At 37.4% G+C, this 17,158-nt stretch overlaps 1 protein-coding gene across 2 annotated transcripts in view; it reads right to left on the reverse strand.

Annotated features, from left to right (window-relative positions):
* Window positions 1-6,083: 6,083 nt before the first annotated feature.
* The window catches only part of POLR3A (RNA polymerase III subunit A), a 34,576-nt gene continuing 23,501 nt past the window's right edge, over window positions 6,084-17,158 (reverse strand). For both annotated transcript variants that reach the window (XM_027880288.1, XM_027880287.1), the window contains 10 exons: window positions 16,246-16,332; window positions 16,087-16,169; window positions 14,528-14,698; window positions 13,830-13,923; window positions 13,627-13,719; window positions 13,090-13,254; window positions 12,431-12,595; window positions 11,976-12,107; window positions 10,604-10,736; window positions 6,084-7,897 (listed from right to left, as the gene is read on the reverse strand). In XM_027880288.1, coding sequence (XP_027736089.1) covers window positions 7,749-7,897; window positions 10,604-10,736; window positions 11,976-12,107; window positions 12,431-12,595; window positions 13,090-13,254; window positions 13,627-13,719; window positions 13,830-13,923; window positions 14,528-14,698; window positions 16,087-16,169; window positions 16,246-16,332 — 1,272 coding nt within the window. In that variant the 3' untranslated portion in view covers window positions 6,084-7,748. The remainder of the gene's footprint in view (window positions 7,898-10,603; window positions 10,737-11,975; window positions 12,108-12,430; window positions 12,596-13,089; window positions 13,255-13,626; window positions 13,720-13,829; window positions 13,924-14,527; window positions 14,699-16,086; window positions 16,170-16,245; window positions 16,333-17,158) is intronic.

Genomic DNA, 17,158 nt, shown 5'->3' on the forward strand with positions numbered 1-17,158 from the left:
ATCTGTATTAGGAACAAGGACAAGGAGACAGAAATAAATGCAAAGGGAAGTAGAAAACGCTCAGCAGTGGCATAAGTCTGAAGAACCATATATCTTCTGGAAAAATAGAAGTTTAAAGGAAGTCTCTGAAATAACTTCAAAATGTCTGCATGACCAGAAAATTCAGAAGAATTGCGCATGGGAATGGGATTAAGTTATTGTGTGGGCTTGTCAAGGTACTTACACATACAGCAAACATTTTAGCGTCATTGCGTTGAAAAAGTGCAGGGATCAGGGTTGAGTAAAGAGTGAGGTCCTTCCTTCCAGCAAGTGCATCAAAGATGCTCAACCCACTTTGCCCTTCAGAAATGAGTCCCACAGTGTCACTGCTGGTGCTTCAAGCCTGCACCATGACATGGCCCAAGCCATGCTTGTCACTCCAAGGACAATCAGCGGTTTACCACAGAGATGCTGTGAATCAACCTGAGGCAAAGAATCCCCCATCTGTGTCAAACCTGCATGAATCACACCACACTGCTAACCAGTTCCCAGAAACCAACAAAACCTTGAATAATAAGTAAATTAATTCTGAAGTCTCACACCTAATTCTGGCATTTTCTGGGACTCCTGAAGTTTACCAGCACCATTTCACTATCACTTCTCCATTTCTTGGCAATTAAATTCTTTATTTTGCTTTTAAAAGTCCACACAATTTAACATTTAAAAGGGGTGCATGCTGAGAAAATTGCCATATGTATTGAAAGATTAGCCATTAGGGCTAACCAACCTACACTTTCACAAAAAGGAGAATAAAAAGCCTATGGTTAATAATCTAGGTACCTGCTGCTTTCAGAATAGCTTCATTTCTGGCCAACACTGTCTCACTGGCTAAACATTGCCATCAAAAGAGAGAAGGAACATGTTATAAAGTCCTGGAGGGTAACCCAGGTTTCTGTGGACCCTAAAAACCACAGTCAGGGGCCCCTGCATGTCCTTTTTGACCCCATGGACTAAAACACCTCAGCACTATGCAGCTCCAAAACCAACATGAAGATAGCACTGTGTTTGTTACAGCCAGTAACAGTAATCTCCAGTACAAATTGAGAAATCCTAGTTCTCGGGAATACCTATGTTTTTCCCAGCTATTTCCATCACTTCACTAGGACTCCTTATGGAGATTACAAATATCTGTGCATCACTTCACCTAGGTGCCACCTTTCTGTTTCCTCTCCAAACAGATCTGAACTCCCTACTCTGCTCTGCTTTATATCCCCTTGCTTATCTTTACATTCCCTGCCTTTTCAGCTTTCTTTCCTCTATCCTCAACAACTGCAGAAACCACCATATTCCTGTGCAACATCAGTCCTTCCTACCTACTGTCATTGCTTCCAACATGGAGTTTTTCCTGAAGGCTTGGACTCACAGGACACTCTTTAGGCGAAGAAACACCTTTTACCATATGATGCACATGGTGGCTTTATATAAAACTAGAAGTAACTGTGGTGGTTAAGCCAGTGCAGTACCCAGAGCAGGTCAGGACCCACAGAACCCATAAGCACAGCCAGCCAATACCAAATCCTCACCACTGTGATTTGAGTCACACATGGGATAGAAACTAACAAAGCTACAGGTACCCTTGTAGCTTTCAGACATTAAAGTGGAAGTCATCTTTAATAAATCTTGCTCTTTTCAGCTGTCTGTACACAGAGAAGACCACCTGTGTCATATTATTTTCAGTCCTAACTATTGGGCTCTTGCATCGATCAGCAGCATCACCTTGAAGTGTTTTTAATGCAGCCTTGCTTTGGAGTTCTGCAGTAGCTGAAGAATGTGAGACACTACCCAGTGAGCTGCCAGGACTTCACGCTTCAGAGAAGCTCTCAGAGCTGTATTTCAGTGCTCACTGTGGAGAGTGAGCGCAGATTGTAACAATCAGTGCTGCATGGAAAACGCTGCCACAGAAGACATGTCCCAGTTCACAGGACAGATTCGCTGTTCTCACTTCCCAGGAGCAACTTGCTAACGTTCTTTTGGGAATGACTACAGCCTGCTACATAAGTACTATTTTTGTTTGCTTATTTGGTTGGTTTTTAAGCCAGATAGACAGGAAACATGCAAGTGAAAATTTTACTAATTAATGAAAAAGCCTATGTGGACTCTGGTTTCTCCTTCTTAAGAAAATAAATTCCCTTAGTCCCCTTCGTTATGTATATAATTGTAACAGGTAACCTTCCTTCTCATATTTCAGTCCTCATATTATAAAACCCCCCCATTTTTAATAGAAAAATAAATAAAGAATTGCTATCCAAATACCTCTTTTCTCAAAAGAAAATGCTGCTCTCTAGTGGATGATGATGCTATGATCTAATTTCATTAGAAGAAATGTTCTAAAATTTTCATTTTATCAGTTACAAGAAACCTTAAAATTCATTTTCACAAGCACTGATATACAGAAGTAGCAGGGCTGGTTTGTTTTCTAAGAGGCTTTCAGGTTGGTCTGTGGGATTTTGGCATTTATTCTTCAAGATAACTTGCTATGCTTCACTACCATAATCACATCCAAATAACCTGCCAAGTTCTTGTGCATTACAATATTAATACATCTTATAATTTTATCCCTTTAATTTTCCTGTTTCTTAGACAATGTAAAAACATAGGCCAATTTGTCTTATTTTTTTCCCTCTGCATATTTAATTATTGACAGACTTTGCTAGGTATGTATATAGAGCTTTAGCTAACCACTTTGAAGATAGATTTATCAGTTACCTTGACAGAAGAATTTAGCCAAATATGGAGCTAATACGAGAAGCTGTATCGTGTCTGCAAGCACAGTGATACAAAATTGAGGAATTCCTGTTGCGGTGGTTCCTTCAACTTATACTGAAACAGTGACAAATGATCAGCCATCAAGGAGTATTTGTACTGAAATAGCCAAATTTTATCATACTTGTAGCTAACTTGATCAAACATACCATTCATGTGCTGTCCTTTTTCATAAGCATAGATAAGCAAAAAGGGAATAGCTTTTGCTTCAAGTTATGAACCAAAGCAGCACAGTTCTGCATTTACTTCCAACTTCCCATAGTCATGACAGGTAATCTGTATAGCACATGCTGCTGTTTTCTTATCTCTCTGCAGATATGAGATGTGTAAAGTAGTTTCCCGATAAACATACCAAGACAGTACTTTATTGAATACTTTTTTTTTTTTTTAATGAAATGCCTTTTAAAAAAATTACTCTCTGCTTATTGGCTTACTAATTAATTTTAACTACAATTTTTGCCTGCATACTTCTTCTACCTTGAGTACTCTTCCCCTCAAATACAAACAGTACAGGGAGAGAAGAGTAATTTGTCAAAGGATATCAATTAAGCAGTAACAGACTGCTAATTAATGTAAACTTTACTGTAAAAATTAGAATCCTGTCAGGCCTATATTTAGTCTTCTGTCAAAATTATGTAGGCTATTGTGGTTTAAGTCCAGGTGGCAACTAAGCACCATGCAGCCACTCACTCAGCACCCCATCCCAACTCTGGTGGAATGGGGAGGTGAATCAAAAATAAAACCTGTAGGTTGAGATAAGAACAGTTTAATAAGTGAAACAAAGGAAAGTGTAATAGTAAATAATAATCACAAAAAGGAAAAAAAAAGTGATGCAACATATGATTGCTCACCATCCATTGACTCATGACAGACCCCATCCCTGAACCTCTGTAAGCCCCCACTCTGGATAACTTACCAGTTTATATACTGGGCAGAACACTGTGGTGAGGAATATCCCTCTGGCCAGTTCACGTCACCTGTCCCCACTATGCTCCCTCCTATTTTTTTTTCTTTTTTTGTACCTCCTCACTGGCAGAGCACACAAAAAAGTCACAGCATCACAGAATAATCTGAGTTGAGAGGGACCCATGAGAATCATCAAGCCCAGCTCTTGGCACTGCACAGGACCATCCCCAAGTCCTTGATTTAGGATAAACATGACTTAGCAACAACTAAAACGTCACTTTATTATCAACGTTATTCTCATACTGAATCCAACACACAGCACCCCAACAGCTACTGATAAGAAATTAACTATGCCAGTTGAATCCAGGGCAGCTGCATATATTGTAGGATAATAGGGCTTGGAAAAGCACTCCAGCTTAACTTCACCCCCAGAGCTGACGCTGCGCACCCACCCCAGAGCCCTGCCCAGCTCCACAGCAAAGGGTGGCCCCTCCTGCAAGTCCCCAGCTGCAGTTTCCATCTGTACTGCTGCCACAGACATGCACTTCCCAGCAAATACCTCCTGCAACAGCCTCAGGAAACAGAGCTTTACTTACCTTCATTTGATTTCTTTATTGTGTGCTCCCCCTTCACTTACCCTTCTGCTCATGTTCTGCTCTGTTCCTATCCTCGAGCAGACGCTGCCCTCGCTCCCAGCTCAGCCCATCTCTTGGCACGGTTCCTACTTCCATTGCCAGGCCTTCAGGCTGTTCCAGCCCAGCTATCACCAGACTAACAGGTCATCTTCTATGTTCTCAGCACAGGGACCACAGGTGGGTTTAAATTTGTTTTTAGGGCAAAGAGAGACAGAGAGAAGCTCAACCCCATCTCCAAGCATCTACTGAAGTATTGTATAATTGTTCAGCTATTCCTATTGTTAGATGGAAAGTAAACGTAGAGATGGAAGGGGCTTTTTTGACCCATCACACATAAAATCCAGGACTACTGATCATGGAAGTAAATAAATGAACAATATCTCTGCTTTGCTATTTACCTGAGATAAAACCAGAAAAACTATTTTCAAGTTTTAGTGCAAGTCACAAGTCAAGTACTATTTTTCAGTAGACCTCACTGAGAAGAAAAAAAGGACCAGTTTATAAATAATAACTTGGAGATGTTTCTAAGCCTGACATTTAAGGAAAAGTTGAAATTTGTCTTAAAACAGATGAAAAACAAGAAGAAAATGAGAAAGCAGGATATGGATATTCACAACTAATTTAATGAAAGTTGGGAGCCAATTTTTGCCTTTTAAAAATGTACTGATATCAATGTGGATTCCCATCTCAGGCCACCCACTTGCAGCTGGCCCTGCTGCACCACTGGCCATGCAGCTCATGCCCGACATTCTTCAGCAGCCCAACTGTGCTGAGGTCAACATCTGTGTTCTACATGAGCTGGACAATGTTCAATATTTTAAGGGCGTCCAATGATCAATTCAGAATGACAGTACCTAATTGTTCCCATAACCCAATGTGTAGATTTTAGCATTAACTTTGCACGTGCTTTTACTGTATATTAAGTACACAAACAATTGCGAGGCATCATAAATGAACGAGAGATGCTTTTCCATCGTTTCCATGCAAAGATGTATTGCCTGTCTGTGATGTTCTTTTCTAGGGCTTCTATTGTTATCTGCTAATTTCTCAGAAACAAAATTGTTTCTTTAAAATTTACATTTAACTTAGTATTTAATTTCAATTACCATATAAAGTAGAAAATAGAGGGAAATTTACAAAATACTACTTTTTGAAAAATGAAACCTAAAGCTAAGAAAATTAATAAAAGTGTAAATTTTAATATCCCAAAATTCCAGGGTCTGACTGTTAAAAATGACCCTTAAAAAAAGTTGCTTATGAGTGAAATCCAACAGCTAATTTGTTTACTGACTGTACAGAGAGCTCAAACAATAATTACTAATTCAGAGTGCTCTTGTAAACAAGCTATTTTTGGTTGAAACACTCATGAGCCACAGAGCATGCTCAGAAGACAAGGCGTGTTGACTTTAAGCAAGATAGGTTTTATATTACATATTCATTTAGGCTGTAAATACCTGAGATTCAAGCTCAGTAATTCTCCAGTGTCTTAATAACTAAGCAAATGAGAGAGATGGAGGTTGGCTCGTCCATTGAAATAATTATGCACAAATATAATGCATCAATAAACAAACACAAAGTTTACCTTTAGGTCTGCTAATTTTTTATCAAAGACAATGATAACAGGTATCATTTAACTCATACTTTTAAAACAAACAAGAGAGTCAACCCACCATTTAAATAGCCCATTTCACTATATTTAGAGAGAAAAAAAAAAAAAAAAAAGAAAAATGTGGTTAGTTGTTGCAATACAAAACCATTCAGACCTTGGGAAGAATCTTTATTCACAAAAATGCCAAATACTTTCAATAGAATTTCCCACAATAAAATGACATACTTAACCACAGGAAAGGTTTATGGGCTTTCTCTGCATGTAGCCCCTACCTGTGTTAAACTCCTGTCTTGGAAAAGAAATAGACAAATCAGTAAGTGGCAATCTCACTGAGATCACCAAGAAAATTTTAATTTATTCTTAAATTTCTATTTTTAAAACAGAGATAGCAATATATATATATATGGCTTTTAGAGCAGATGCTAAATGCACTACATTCTCCATCTTTACCCTGCCAAAATCTAGGCAGAAGTAGATCTTAACATCACATCGAAAACACAAAATAATTCAAGAATAGCTTTGTTGAATTTCTCATGAGATCTTGTCTGCATGGAGGATGAATTAAAAAATAAACACAGTGGCACCTAAAGACTGAAAGCTACATTCAGAGACTGTAAGTCTGTTGTTTTACACTTTTCCTTTGGTGCTACATAAAGACAAGCTGCAGCATAAACATGTTCCTCTTCAAATGCTAGGATCCTCAGCAGCCTGCTTATATTTCTTGAGGGCACAACTCCAGCTTTTTTCTCGACTTCATTTCTCTCCAACCTTGACCCATGTTATGAGCACACGAAATATCCAAACACTGCTGAGAAAACACTACAATACTTCCCCTCCATAGCACCACAGTAAATTTAATCATACTAACCTGAAATAATTTGAAATCTAGATACATTCTAAAAACCGCTCCAATGGGCTAAAGGTAAAAATACTTTGAAATTATTTCACAGCAATGCATAAAAACAGTAACCTTTTATATTTCTACTTTACACAGTAAAATAAAACTAAGTTTTTCTGATGATTCTGCCCAATTATGAAACTTTCACAAAACGAAGACTGCTGTACAATACAGATTCCAGCAGTTAGACAGTTCCTGTCATATCAAAAGCTATTTATAATTTGCAATATTCTTAAAACAGTTCTCAGAATTTCTTAGCAGCTTTACCATGTGCAGCTTCTTGCAAATATGGCCCCACAACAGAATCCTGGAGAAGAAAACAATTTACTGGATAGTAATTTGCGATACAGGAAAACCAATTAAAAACACCACAAGCAAAGAGCAAATACTTCAAACACTCTGAACAGCACTCCTGACCTCAGTATGAATTAATGACAGACTCAGTTCCAGCTTTCTGAAGTTTCTGTTCTTAACAGCTGTAGACTGACCTCTGCAGCTCCTGTTGAAAGGACATTTCCAAATGCACTCCGGGCAAGCTCAAAGAACTCTCGTGCCATTTTCTACTTGTTTTGTTTTTAACAAAATCTGAATACACATGTAATGCTGAGTTCATAAGAGCTTCCACCCATTAACAGTAACACAAAAAGCTAATTCTATTACATCAAAAAGGAAATGTTATCAGGTGATATCCACTTTAAATTTCTTTCCACTCTCTGCTGTAGAGGAGCCTCTCCTTTCAAAATCTGCACTAAGAACAGGTGTAAACAATTGGGCAATTTTTTTGATAGTAGTTCACTTACCAATTCACAGTTATTGAGACACACAGAACTGATAATACACGTTTTTAAATTTATGTTTGCTTCTTATATCTTTTGCTATATTGTATAATGTCCAAGTGCTATGTAACAATGGGAATATGAAATTCACTATTATCAAATATCAGAGGCCTCCTAGGAGGGGTTGATTCTTTGTCTGCTTTGTGCAACAGTTTAAAAAGTCCCGTCCCAATATTCATTGGAATTCCCATGATGATGCACTCAGAGACACCTAGGGGGAAAAAAAAAAAAAAACAAACCAAACAAGATGAGCCTCTGAACAGTAAGGATTTACAAAACTATTTTCATTTGTCCATTCTCTTATATGTCCTTAAACCTCACATATAAGGGCCAAGGTCTCTTCACTTGACCAAGTTAAATGTTATGGTCACCAGATCAGTACATTACTCAAATAGTGTTCAACTTTAGACAGGAAAGATTCAACCTAACCTTATCTAGTAATGAAAGCACTTCAAAAGGTTTGGTTTCAGAGCAGATACATTCCATGCAGTGCCTGTAGCAGAAGATGCAAGGCAAACTTACTTGTCTATTCTCTGACTTCAGTCAAATCTGGCCAAGTTCCCTTGAAACCCCTTCAAGTTTCCAGTGAGAAAAACACAGTGCTTGAGCTATTATGCTTTTGGCATTTTCAGAATTCAAAAAGTGCTTGTTTTGAGTTGTAAGATTTTAGTCTGTCTCAATGATTTTGAGAGCTCTAACACTTTCATTGCGATGTGATGACATATTTATAGTCCAGATCTACTGATGTACACAACTCTTCTGAAGTACATTCCACATTAAAAGCAAGCTATCAGATATCAGCATTTCTTTCTTAGCATAGTTATGATCCAAATGACACCTTTGCACGTTCTCAGGAGTATAACAGTACTGTCCTTCACATAAATGTTTATGGAAGTAACAATAAACAGCTGTACCTTTGAATGCACAAAGGATGAAAATAAATTTACTTAAAATTCTGGCAAAACTAGATTAGCAATTTAAGTGTATATGAATGAAGAATCTGTATTTTTGCTCTTAGACCACTGCTGCATTTCTACTAGATTATTTTCCAACAATATGCATTTAAAAATCTTGTGCAGGATATAGAATTCTCAGGAAGTACTGTAGATTTATTCCCCTACAGCACACAGGTTACAACGGAAAATGAAATACCTTTCTAAATCTAGCAGAATAAAACTTACCTGGTTCTGCACAATAACCTTTCAACCTGACCCAACCACCGAACCATGAAAACTACATTTAGATTTTGGACATCCCTCTTCCCTTGCAATACTTCCATGCATACACCAAGAAGCCTTCCTCCCCACCTCCCTTTGGCCTCGCAGACCAAGTAATACATCACGCATCTGCAGAGCAATTTTTCACACAAGCAAGCCAGTATCATCTCTTCAGTTTTGGTAAGCAGACAACAATTGCTGTTTTGTCCATTGCATTTCCTTATTTGAACAAAAACATTTATATAGAAGGCAACATCAAAAGACCTGTGGTTTCCACATTATTCAAAACAAGATTTTACCAGCTCAGAGGGCAACAAACAAAACATTTTGTTTTCCTTACTGTCCAGAATCAAATCAGTCTCCCATAAAATCTTTGCTTTAATCACAGGCAAATAATAACTAAAGAAAAAAAAATCCCACCCACTTCTGGCTAGAGGGTCAGAAAGTGGCTCAGTTATTAAAACACAAACTAGTAATGTAAGGGTTTTAACAGATTCCAGTGATTCAGAAAATACTGTCCACAAAAGCACTGCTGCAAATTGACTGCACTAAGACTACCTACACATAGACACAAACTAGTAAACCTTAACATGACACATTTATATTTTTTATTTCACTAGCACCCAGAAACCAACAAGCAATTCCAGCTCCAGGATGGAGGTCTTGCTTAAACAGATGTTTAAAAAGGTTGAAACCTGCTTGACTTCTTTTTTCTGTTTAAACTACTAGACAGAGACTTCTTAACAAATCGTTCCCAAAATGATGTTAGCAGCTTAAAGGACAAGAAAATCTGAAAGGAAGGGGGTAAAAGCATTCAAAAACCCAAAAAATAACTTCGATTCCAAATACTGGAGTGCGTGGCAAACATATAAAATAAAGACAAACAGAATGCCAGAACTCATCTCCTGAATTTATTTTTTTTGCTGTATCTGAGCATGCATGCACTCATATGCACGTAAGCACATATTTTTAACTCTTACTAGATTCTTCCATGAATTCAGTGAGATGATTCAATCGATGGTAATGAACCTAAATTTAAAACTGATACATTTAGAAAGCAATTTCTGAGGACAGGCACCTTATCTGTTCTGTTAATGAATACTGATAAGCAAAGCTTCTAATTAAAAAAATTAGGAAACAATTTTCATCTATTTAGATCAGAACTAACTGAAGAAGTCAGGAACTTGGCCTGTTTATTTCTAGGTATAACTGCCAAATCAACTTAGTAATCGTGTAGTGCTGTAATCTTCACCTAGACTGAGACAAACGTCTTCGTACTTCTTAGCAGGAATGAAAATGAAATGTAAATACTGAGCGAGGTAATAGATTTCTTCATCAGCTCTAGGTGCTGGAAGATACACAAACTTTCACAATTGAAAAAACAGAACTACTGGTAGAGGGACGAATTTCCTGCTATTTCACTGAGATCCAGGGTGAGAAGTAAAACCAAATTACTATAAGTCTCTTTTAAGAAACACACAACAAATGTCTGATATAAAGATCTCTGACTGAGAAGTAGAGAAACATACACCAAACTTCTAGGACCAAGAAGATCCCATAAAATGGATCAGCCTCAGACCTCAAGTTTTTGACATGTAAGCTGAAGAGGAAGCTTAACAAGGGCAAAAATCCAGTGCTTTGAGGAGGTTTACAAATGCTGGTTAAGGACCACAGACTGCCACAGACTTTGCAATACCTACCACAAACAGAATCCTTCTGTCCAAAGTAGGCAGCATCAAAGAGATGGTCTGCAGTCTTTTCAAAAGAAGCCAGCATCAAGACACTTTCCTTCATTTTTGCCAGTCCAAACCTAGTAATGCCCAGCACTTCACCCTTGATTGAGGAAAAAAACCAAAGATTAAGACTGAGTAAAAAATACACTATCTACAATATAGCATTTTTATAATATGCTGCTTCACAGTTCAACATTTTGAAGGTTAATAGTTTGGTAACAATCAATATTTACCTAAAACAGAAGTCATTATTCATACAAAACAGAAATCATTATAAATGTTTAATAGATTATTTTTTTAAGCAAGAGTATGAAAAAGATTGAAAGAAACATGGCCACAAGAAAAAACCCCACAAACTGTAAACTAGCTGCTCAGCTACAAACTTCAGTGGGGTGTGAGAGCACTATGCTGAACCTACTGCCTGTTGTCTAAAGATAAATCTGACTTCTGATGCCAGGAGATCACAGAAGATGCTAAATCTTCATTTTTCCACTCTCTAGAAAAAAGGTAATTAGCTGTTTGAAGTAACTTGACTTATTTCTGCCTATGTTTGTTAATCACATCCTGATTACAACAGATTGTGCACAGAAACACAAGTCAAGAACTACAGTCACAAAAACGCACGCTAGGAGACCAGCAAGTTTACAACATGGCACTCTGATGCCCTTTTCCACTGCTGTGCTGCAGCTCCACAGGGTCAGCCCTGGGGACTGCTGCAGCTCAGTACAACAAAGCTCTACAGTTTAGGAACAAGTCAGACCTCCATCCATTTCAACCAAATTAAACCCTTGTGCTCTGGCAGGCAAATTGGAAAATCTTACTTCACTAAATGTACTTCTTCATTGGATGTGAAGTAAAGAAAATCAATCAATAAAGAGCAGATATGATTTTCTCCTAACAATTTCTGTAAGACTGCTCATGTAATCTGACTCTATTTGTAATGTCTGTGTCCTTAGACTCTTTCATACAGTGCAGCTGTTATGAATCACACCCCATGTGGTTTTCTGCACAGCAAGCCCTAAATTGCATGCATGGTTACCCAAACACTCCCTTTTCATATCATAATTTTGAGGATTCCTATTTCCACTATGAAATTATGGTTCCCAACTTATTATATCAACTTGTTTTCAGTCAAAATAAGTCCCCGCTCCCCCCAGGAACTAGAGTAATTAGTTTTTTTGTGTAAAATAAAAATAACAGTATTTGATAAGTACAACTTTGAATTCTAAAAGCCTAGAATGGACTTTCATCTCCTTACCTCATCCATCATTCTCAAACATGGTAAAATCAATTTGTATTAACAGGCTAATGTAACATTTAGAAAAAACACAGTACAAACCTTGTAAGTCATTAGATCAGACAGCAACATAACATGTCTCCTGTCAATGCTCATACCGTGGTTCACCATTGTATACTGAATCTCATTGATAATGGTTGTCCGAGCAGCTTCAATTCCTAGTGTTTTCTCCACCTACACAAGGGATTATATGAGGTTAATGAAAAGCTGAATGCTTGGAGCAAGTGTAGTCCTAGAATAAGTACCATCCATCATCATATTAATACTCCATTCCCGTTACTACCCTTTTGTACTTCTCCATTTGAAGAATATTTATAGAAACACTTTCTTTGAAGTGAAGTGCTGCCACTTGAATTATTCTCTCATGTTAATGCATTCTGACATCTATTAGTGAAATCAGGCTTGATTTGGTATCAACTGCTGCATCTGAGCACAAACAAGCACTTGTAATAAAGGTGCCATGGGGGAAAAACCCACAGTACCCATTTAAACATTACCTCATAAGTGTTGTTAGAGGATGTTTTTGTTCCTTTCACTCCATGAGTAGCCATAACAGCTCGTAGATTATCACCTTCAACTAGAAGTTTGTACTTTTCCTTTCCACTTTGTTCATCAACATGAATGACAGCTCTGGAAACCTCTGGTATACCTTGCACTACAACCTTCAGAAAACAAAAAAATCCTAGTAACTTTGATATATACAGTAATGCAGTATAAAAGGTATTCTCACACTCAGACTTGGGTCTCTGAATGGTGGCAGACCCACACAAATAAAAGGGCATGCTGCCAATAATTAAGCTTCACTTATCACTATTTTTAAAATCCTGAGTAGACAGTCTCCTCACAGAAAGCCAAAAAAATGATAGATACTGTCATTTGGTTCAATTCTGGATGCAGATATAGCTACTTCATACTGCTGAGCTGAGAATGCTTCAGTAAATGTAAGGAAAGTATCAAAGCTTTGATTTTATTTACAAATATTAAAGGAAGGCTTAGTTTCAACAGTAAAGCAGTACCATCACTATTTAAGAGTTACAGACTCAGCCTACCTTCATTGTCAATACTGACATGAACTATTTAATCTTCCCACCACAGACCCCCAAATTATCACTACTGATTACATCCCACAAAAGCACAAGACAGCCTTTGCTCTTACCTTCGGTAGTTCTTCCTTCAGGGACTGCAAGACATAATACATTGAACTCTTGCTATTTTCACGAGGGGTCACACATACAACTGCTTCTCCATGGACAGCAACATCCCCAGGCTTTACTCTGAGTTTAGAAATGCAAATGGAGTAGCGCACAGTCTCTGCATTCACCTGTGGCAAAAGTCAGTCAGCAAACATCAGGGTTATCTCTCAACATATATCAATCTGCTCAAATAAATGCAGCAGTCTTTCAACAGAATATAACAAGGAAGGCTGTAGGAAAAATGACCCCCAAATATATGCTTATAAATTACCCCTATAAATTGCATGAAACACTGTCCAGTGCCGAGGGTGCCAGCCTGTACATTAACCAATGGACAGAAACGTCATCCCAGAATTTAGCAAGACACAAAGAAATGAATGGATGTTCTCTCATTTCCAAATAAGGGGAATATTATCCACTTTTCAGGGAAAAAAAGGGACCCTTCCAGATGTAATGTAGCAACAGGACACCCTTCATTCACTTTCAACTGAACTACTCACCTCTAACCTCAGCAGTCTAATGCGCTCTAAAGACAGCTTCACTAGGATGAAACAATCATCTGGCAGAAACACTTCTTCAATATATTCAGAAATCTTTAAGAAACAAGGACAAAATAGTTAGCATGTGAAAATAGCTCAGATGCCCCACAGCAACTGGCTAATGCTTACATTTAAAGGATTAGCAGTAAAACAAATTTTCCTACCTCTCCTAACAAAGTTTTCTCAATTCTTCCTTTAACCAGACGGGCAAAATCAGGATCATCATCTTTGTCCAAGTGTGCTGTTATAATAGGGGTGCTACAAAGAACAAACACACACACAAAACCAGTTAGGAAACAGCTCAGCTAGATTACAGATGGTAACTTGAATTACAGCTTGCTTTATCAACTTTATCTTCTATCTAGAGTAGTATTTAAAAGAGACCTTCAGGTTCCTCAGGTATATTTAAGAAAGTTATTGTTCAAGTACTTCAGGCTGGTAAAAATAAGCAAACCCAGGAGAGGTTATAACATATGTACTAGTGACTGTTTTCATGGCATATGCTATTCCAGTATTATTTAAATATGGCTTCATGCATACCTAGGAATAGGTATGCTTCAACTACTGCTAAACACCAGAAAGCTTCACAATATGAGACACAGAATGAAACATTAAACTTAACAAATAACCATTTTCCCTCATTTGATTTTCAGAAAAATAAAACTTGGCCATCTCTCTGGGCCTAAGTATCACTTACAGTTGGGCAGACATTAGATTTTTGTTGTTCAGAGTATTTACTTTGGATGATAGCTAATATATTGCTGAGAATAGGGAAATGCTATCACGTACCACAAATTTATCCATCAGGTTTCACTTGGGCAAAGGAAAAAGACCACCAAACAAATTAAAACAGTGTTAGTACCTAATAGCCTTTGAAGCATTAATGATTTCTTTGATTCTTGGCACACCCAAAGTAATGTTCATTGAAGCAACACCAGCAAAATGGAAAGTCTTCAGAGTCATTTGTGTGCCAGGCTCACCAATACTCTGTGCACAAAGAGCTCCTACTGCAGAACCAGGCTCCATCTGTGCTCTGATAAATATAGAAAGAGACACAGAACTCAATGAAGTATGAAGTCCTAAGCAAACAAGAACAGAAACTATTCTGGTAGATATACAAGAAGTTTGTTAATATATTATTGGTTCTTAATCAGCAAACAAGAAAGTGGTTAAAAGGTCACCTATACATAAGATATAAAAAGATGCCCTGTCATACAGGCATTCCACAGATTCAGTGCAACTTCCATAACAGATAAAATGCTTCCTCCAAAGCATGGAGCATGAGATCCAGGATTCGCCCTTCAGGGAAATCCCATATGCTAACATTTATTTATTTCAGTAAAATAGGTAATTCATGTTTAAGAACCCTTAAGACAAATATAAGCAAGTACTCCTAGTAACTGCAAACAAAAAAACGGTAACTGGTTTGAAATAGTTAAGAATTCAACATATACTTGAATTTTCAGAAACAAAAAAACATACTAGAAAATTTATGCAGGTGAGAGTGAGGTCACTAAGTACATGTTACCAATGGCTGTATGAGAAGGACCAAATCTGAGAAGTCTAGTAAATGGAATAAATCTCAGTAGACAAAGAGATTAAAACATCCACACTAACACACTATCCACACTATCTTGTTAGAGACCAAGAATAACAAACAAGAGGATCCTACTAATGCTTAACAGATCCAACAATATGTTAGAACCAAATGTGATGTAATTCCTCACAGACTGCATAGGGCAAAAATAACTATATCAAGATTCATATAAATTTAAAACTGATCTATTCAGACTTTGTTCTGCATGGATTTATTTGAGGTTTTGAACAACCTCCTGTAAGAGGGGGAGGAAGGGAATGTGTCTGCCAGTGGGTGTAAAAAATGTTCATGTTTAAACAATATCCACCCTTACCCTGAATCCTATCACTTTTGGCTTTTATCAGAATCTGTTGTCAAAACACAATCCGTGGGAATAAGCAGTAAGTAGCTACAGGAGAAAACTGTGTTCATTGGTATGATTACTACTATTTCAGAAGAAAGGTGCCTAAACACAAGCAGATAGCTTTGCATGCTCCAGAGCTGAAAATAAAACAAAGCTATTTTTCTACAATGTAAAAGGAAACAAAACAAAGTCTTTTAATGAAAAAATCTGATTATGACTCAAGACAAACGTAAAAACCTCATCTGTCAGACCTCTAGAACTGTCATACAAGACTCAAATCTGCCTTAACAAGCCCACATGTAGATGATGATACTTTTTTTTTTTTTTTTTGCATCTTACCTTGGCCTTGCAATGTTTATGTCATTGGAGCAAATACTGCATTCACAACAGAACCAACATTCATTCAGTAAAAATAGCAAAATACACTCCTACGCGGCCAAGAAAGCAGCAGTATTGAGAACACAGCAGGGTAAACACTCACCTCATGTATTTGTCTCTACAAGTCTCTAGAAACTTCTCTAATTGTGTTGGAGTAATCCTATCCAACTGATATAAAACTCGTGGCTGAAAAGAGAATAGAATAGTTGGACAACAGTTGGACCGAAAAGAACCATGTAATTACCCTTTTGCAACTATTTACCTCTGTTGTGCCATTGTCATTAATTCCATACTTGTCTCTAGTTTTTTTTATCTTCTCAGAAACGCCTTTGATGAATTTTTTAATTTCCTGAAATCACATTAGAACAACAAGTAAAGACATGGTCTTCATATTGAAGTCTTCAGTAGCAAGTAATTTGCTTAAGGCTCCCAGCAGAGTATTTACAAAATTAACAAGGTACAATATGAAGAGAAGAACATCAAAACTTAGACAAACACATGCACTAGAATTTAGCAAACCAGATTGGCTCTTGTGTAACCAGAGATCAGTAGCAGTACATGAGGAACACGGTCCCAGCTGAGCAAACACATCCTTCCTGAGAACACACTGACAGCTGAAGGTAATTGACTTGGGTTGATCCTTTCTTCCTACCCAGCACCTACTGAAACTGATTTAAAAAATAAACCCCACGAAACTCAAAATTCTTATTTTTTTTACTATACTGACATAAACACATTCTCACTGATTTCTCAGTATTCAAGTTAGTCAAAATGGAGAAGAAGTGTATAAGTATATAAGTCAAAATCGCAAGAGAAGTAGCATATAAAGTATAACTGCTGGATAGATTTCAAAGATTCAAGATGTACTTTTTTTATGAGAAACCTCAAAACTGATATATACTTGTCCGTCTCTACCTAACATAATTCAAATAACTCCTTTGTGCTGTAGAGGTCGTGTAGGTAATTGTACTTAACATGCTGAAGTACATAAACTTTTCACTCTCTTACCAGGCTTACTCAAGAACAGTTCTAACAGTCTTTACTGGAACATAAATTGAAACAATACTGTTAGAAAAAATATCCAACATTTCTGTGAAAGATCATTCAGTTATTACACTTTGGATATGGACATGTACACCAGAAGTCAGGAAATATGAGGTCCATGATTAAACTCT

The sequence above is a fragment of the Empidonax traillii genome, unplaced genomic scaffold (genome assembly GCF_003031625.1).
Source record: "Empidonax traillii isolate 1590-97213 ecotype Southwest subspecies unplaced genomic scaffold, ASM303162v1 scaffold67:size1865537, whole genome shotgun sequence".
Classification (NCBI taxonomy): domain Eukaryota; kingdom Metazoa; phylum Chordata; class Aves; order Passeriformes; family Tyrannidae; genus Empidonax; species Empidonax traillii.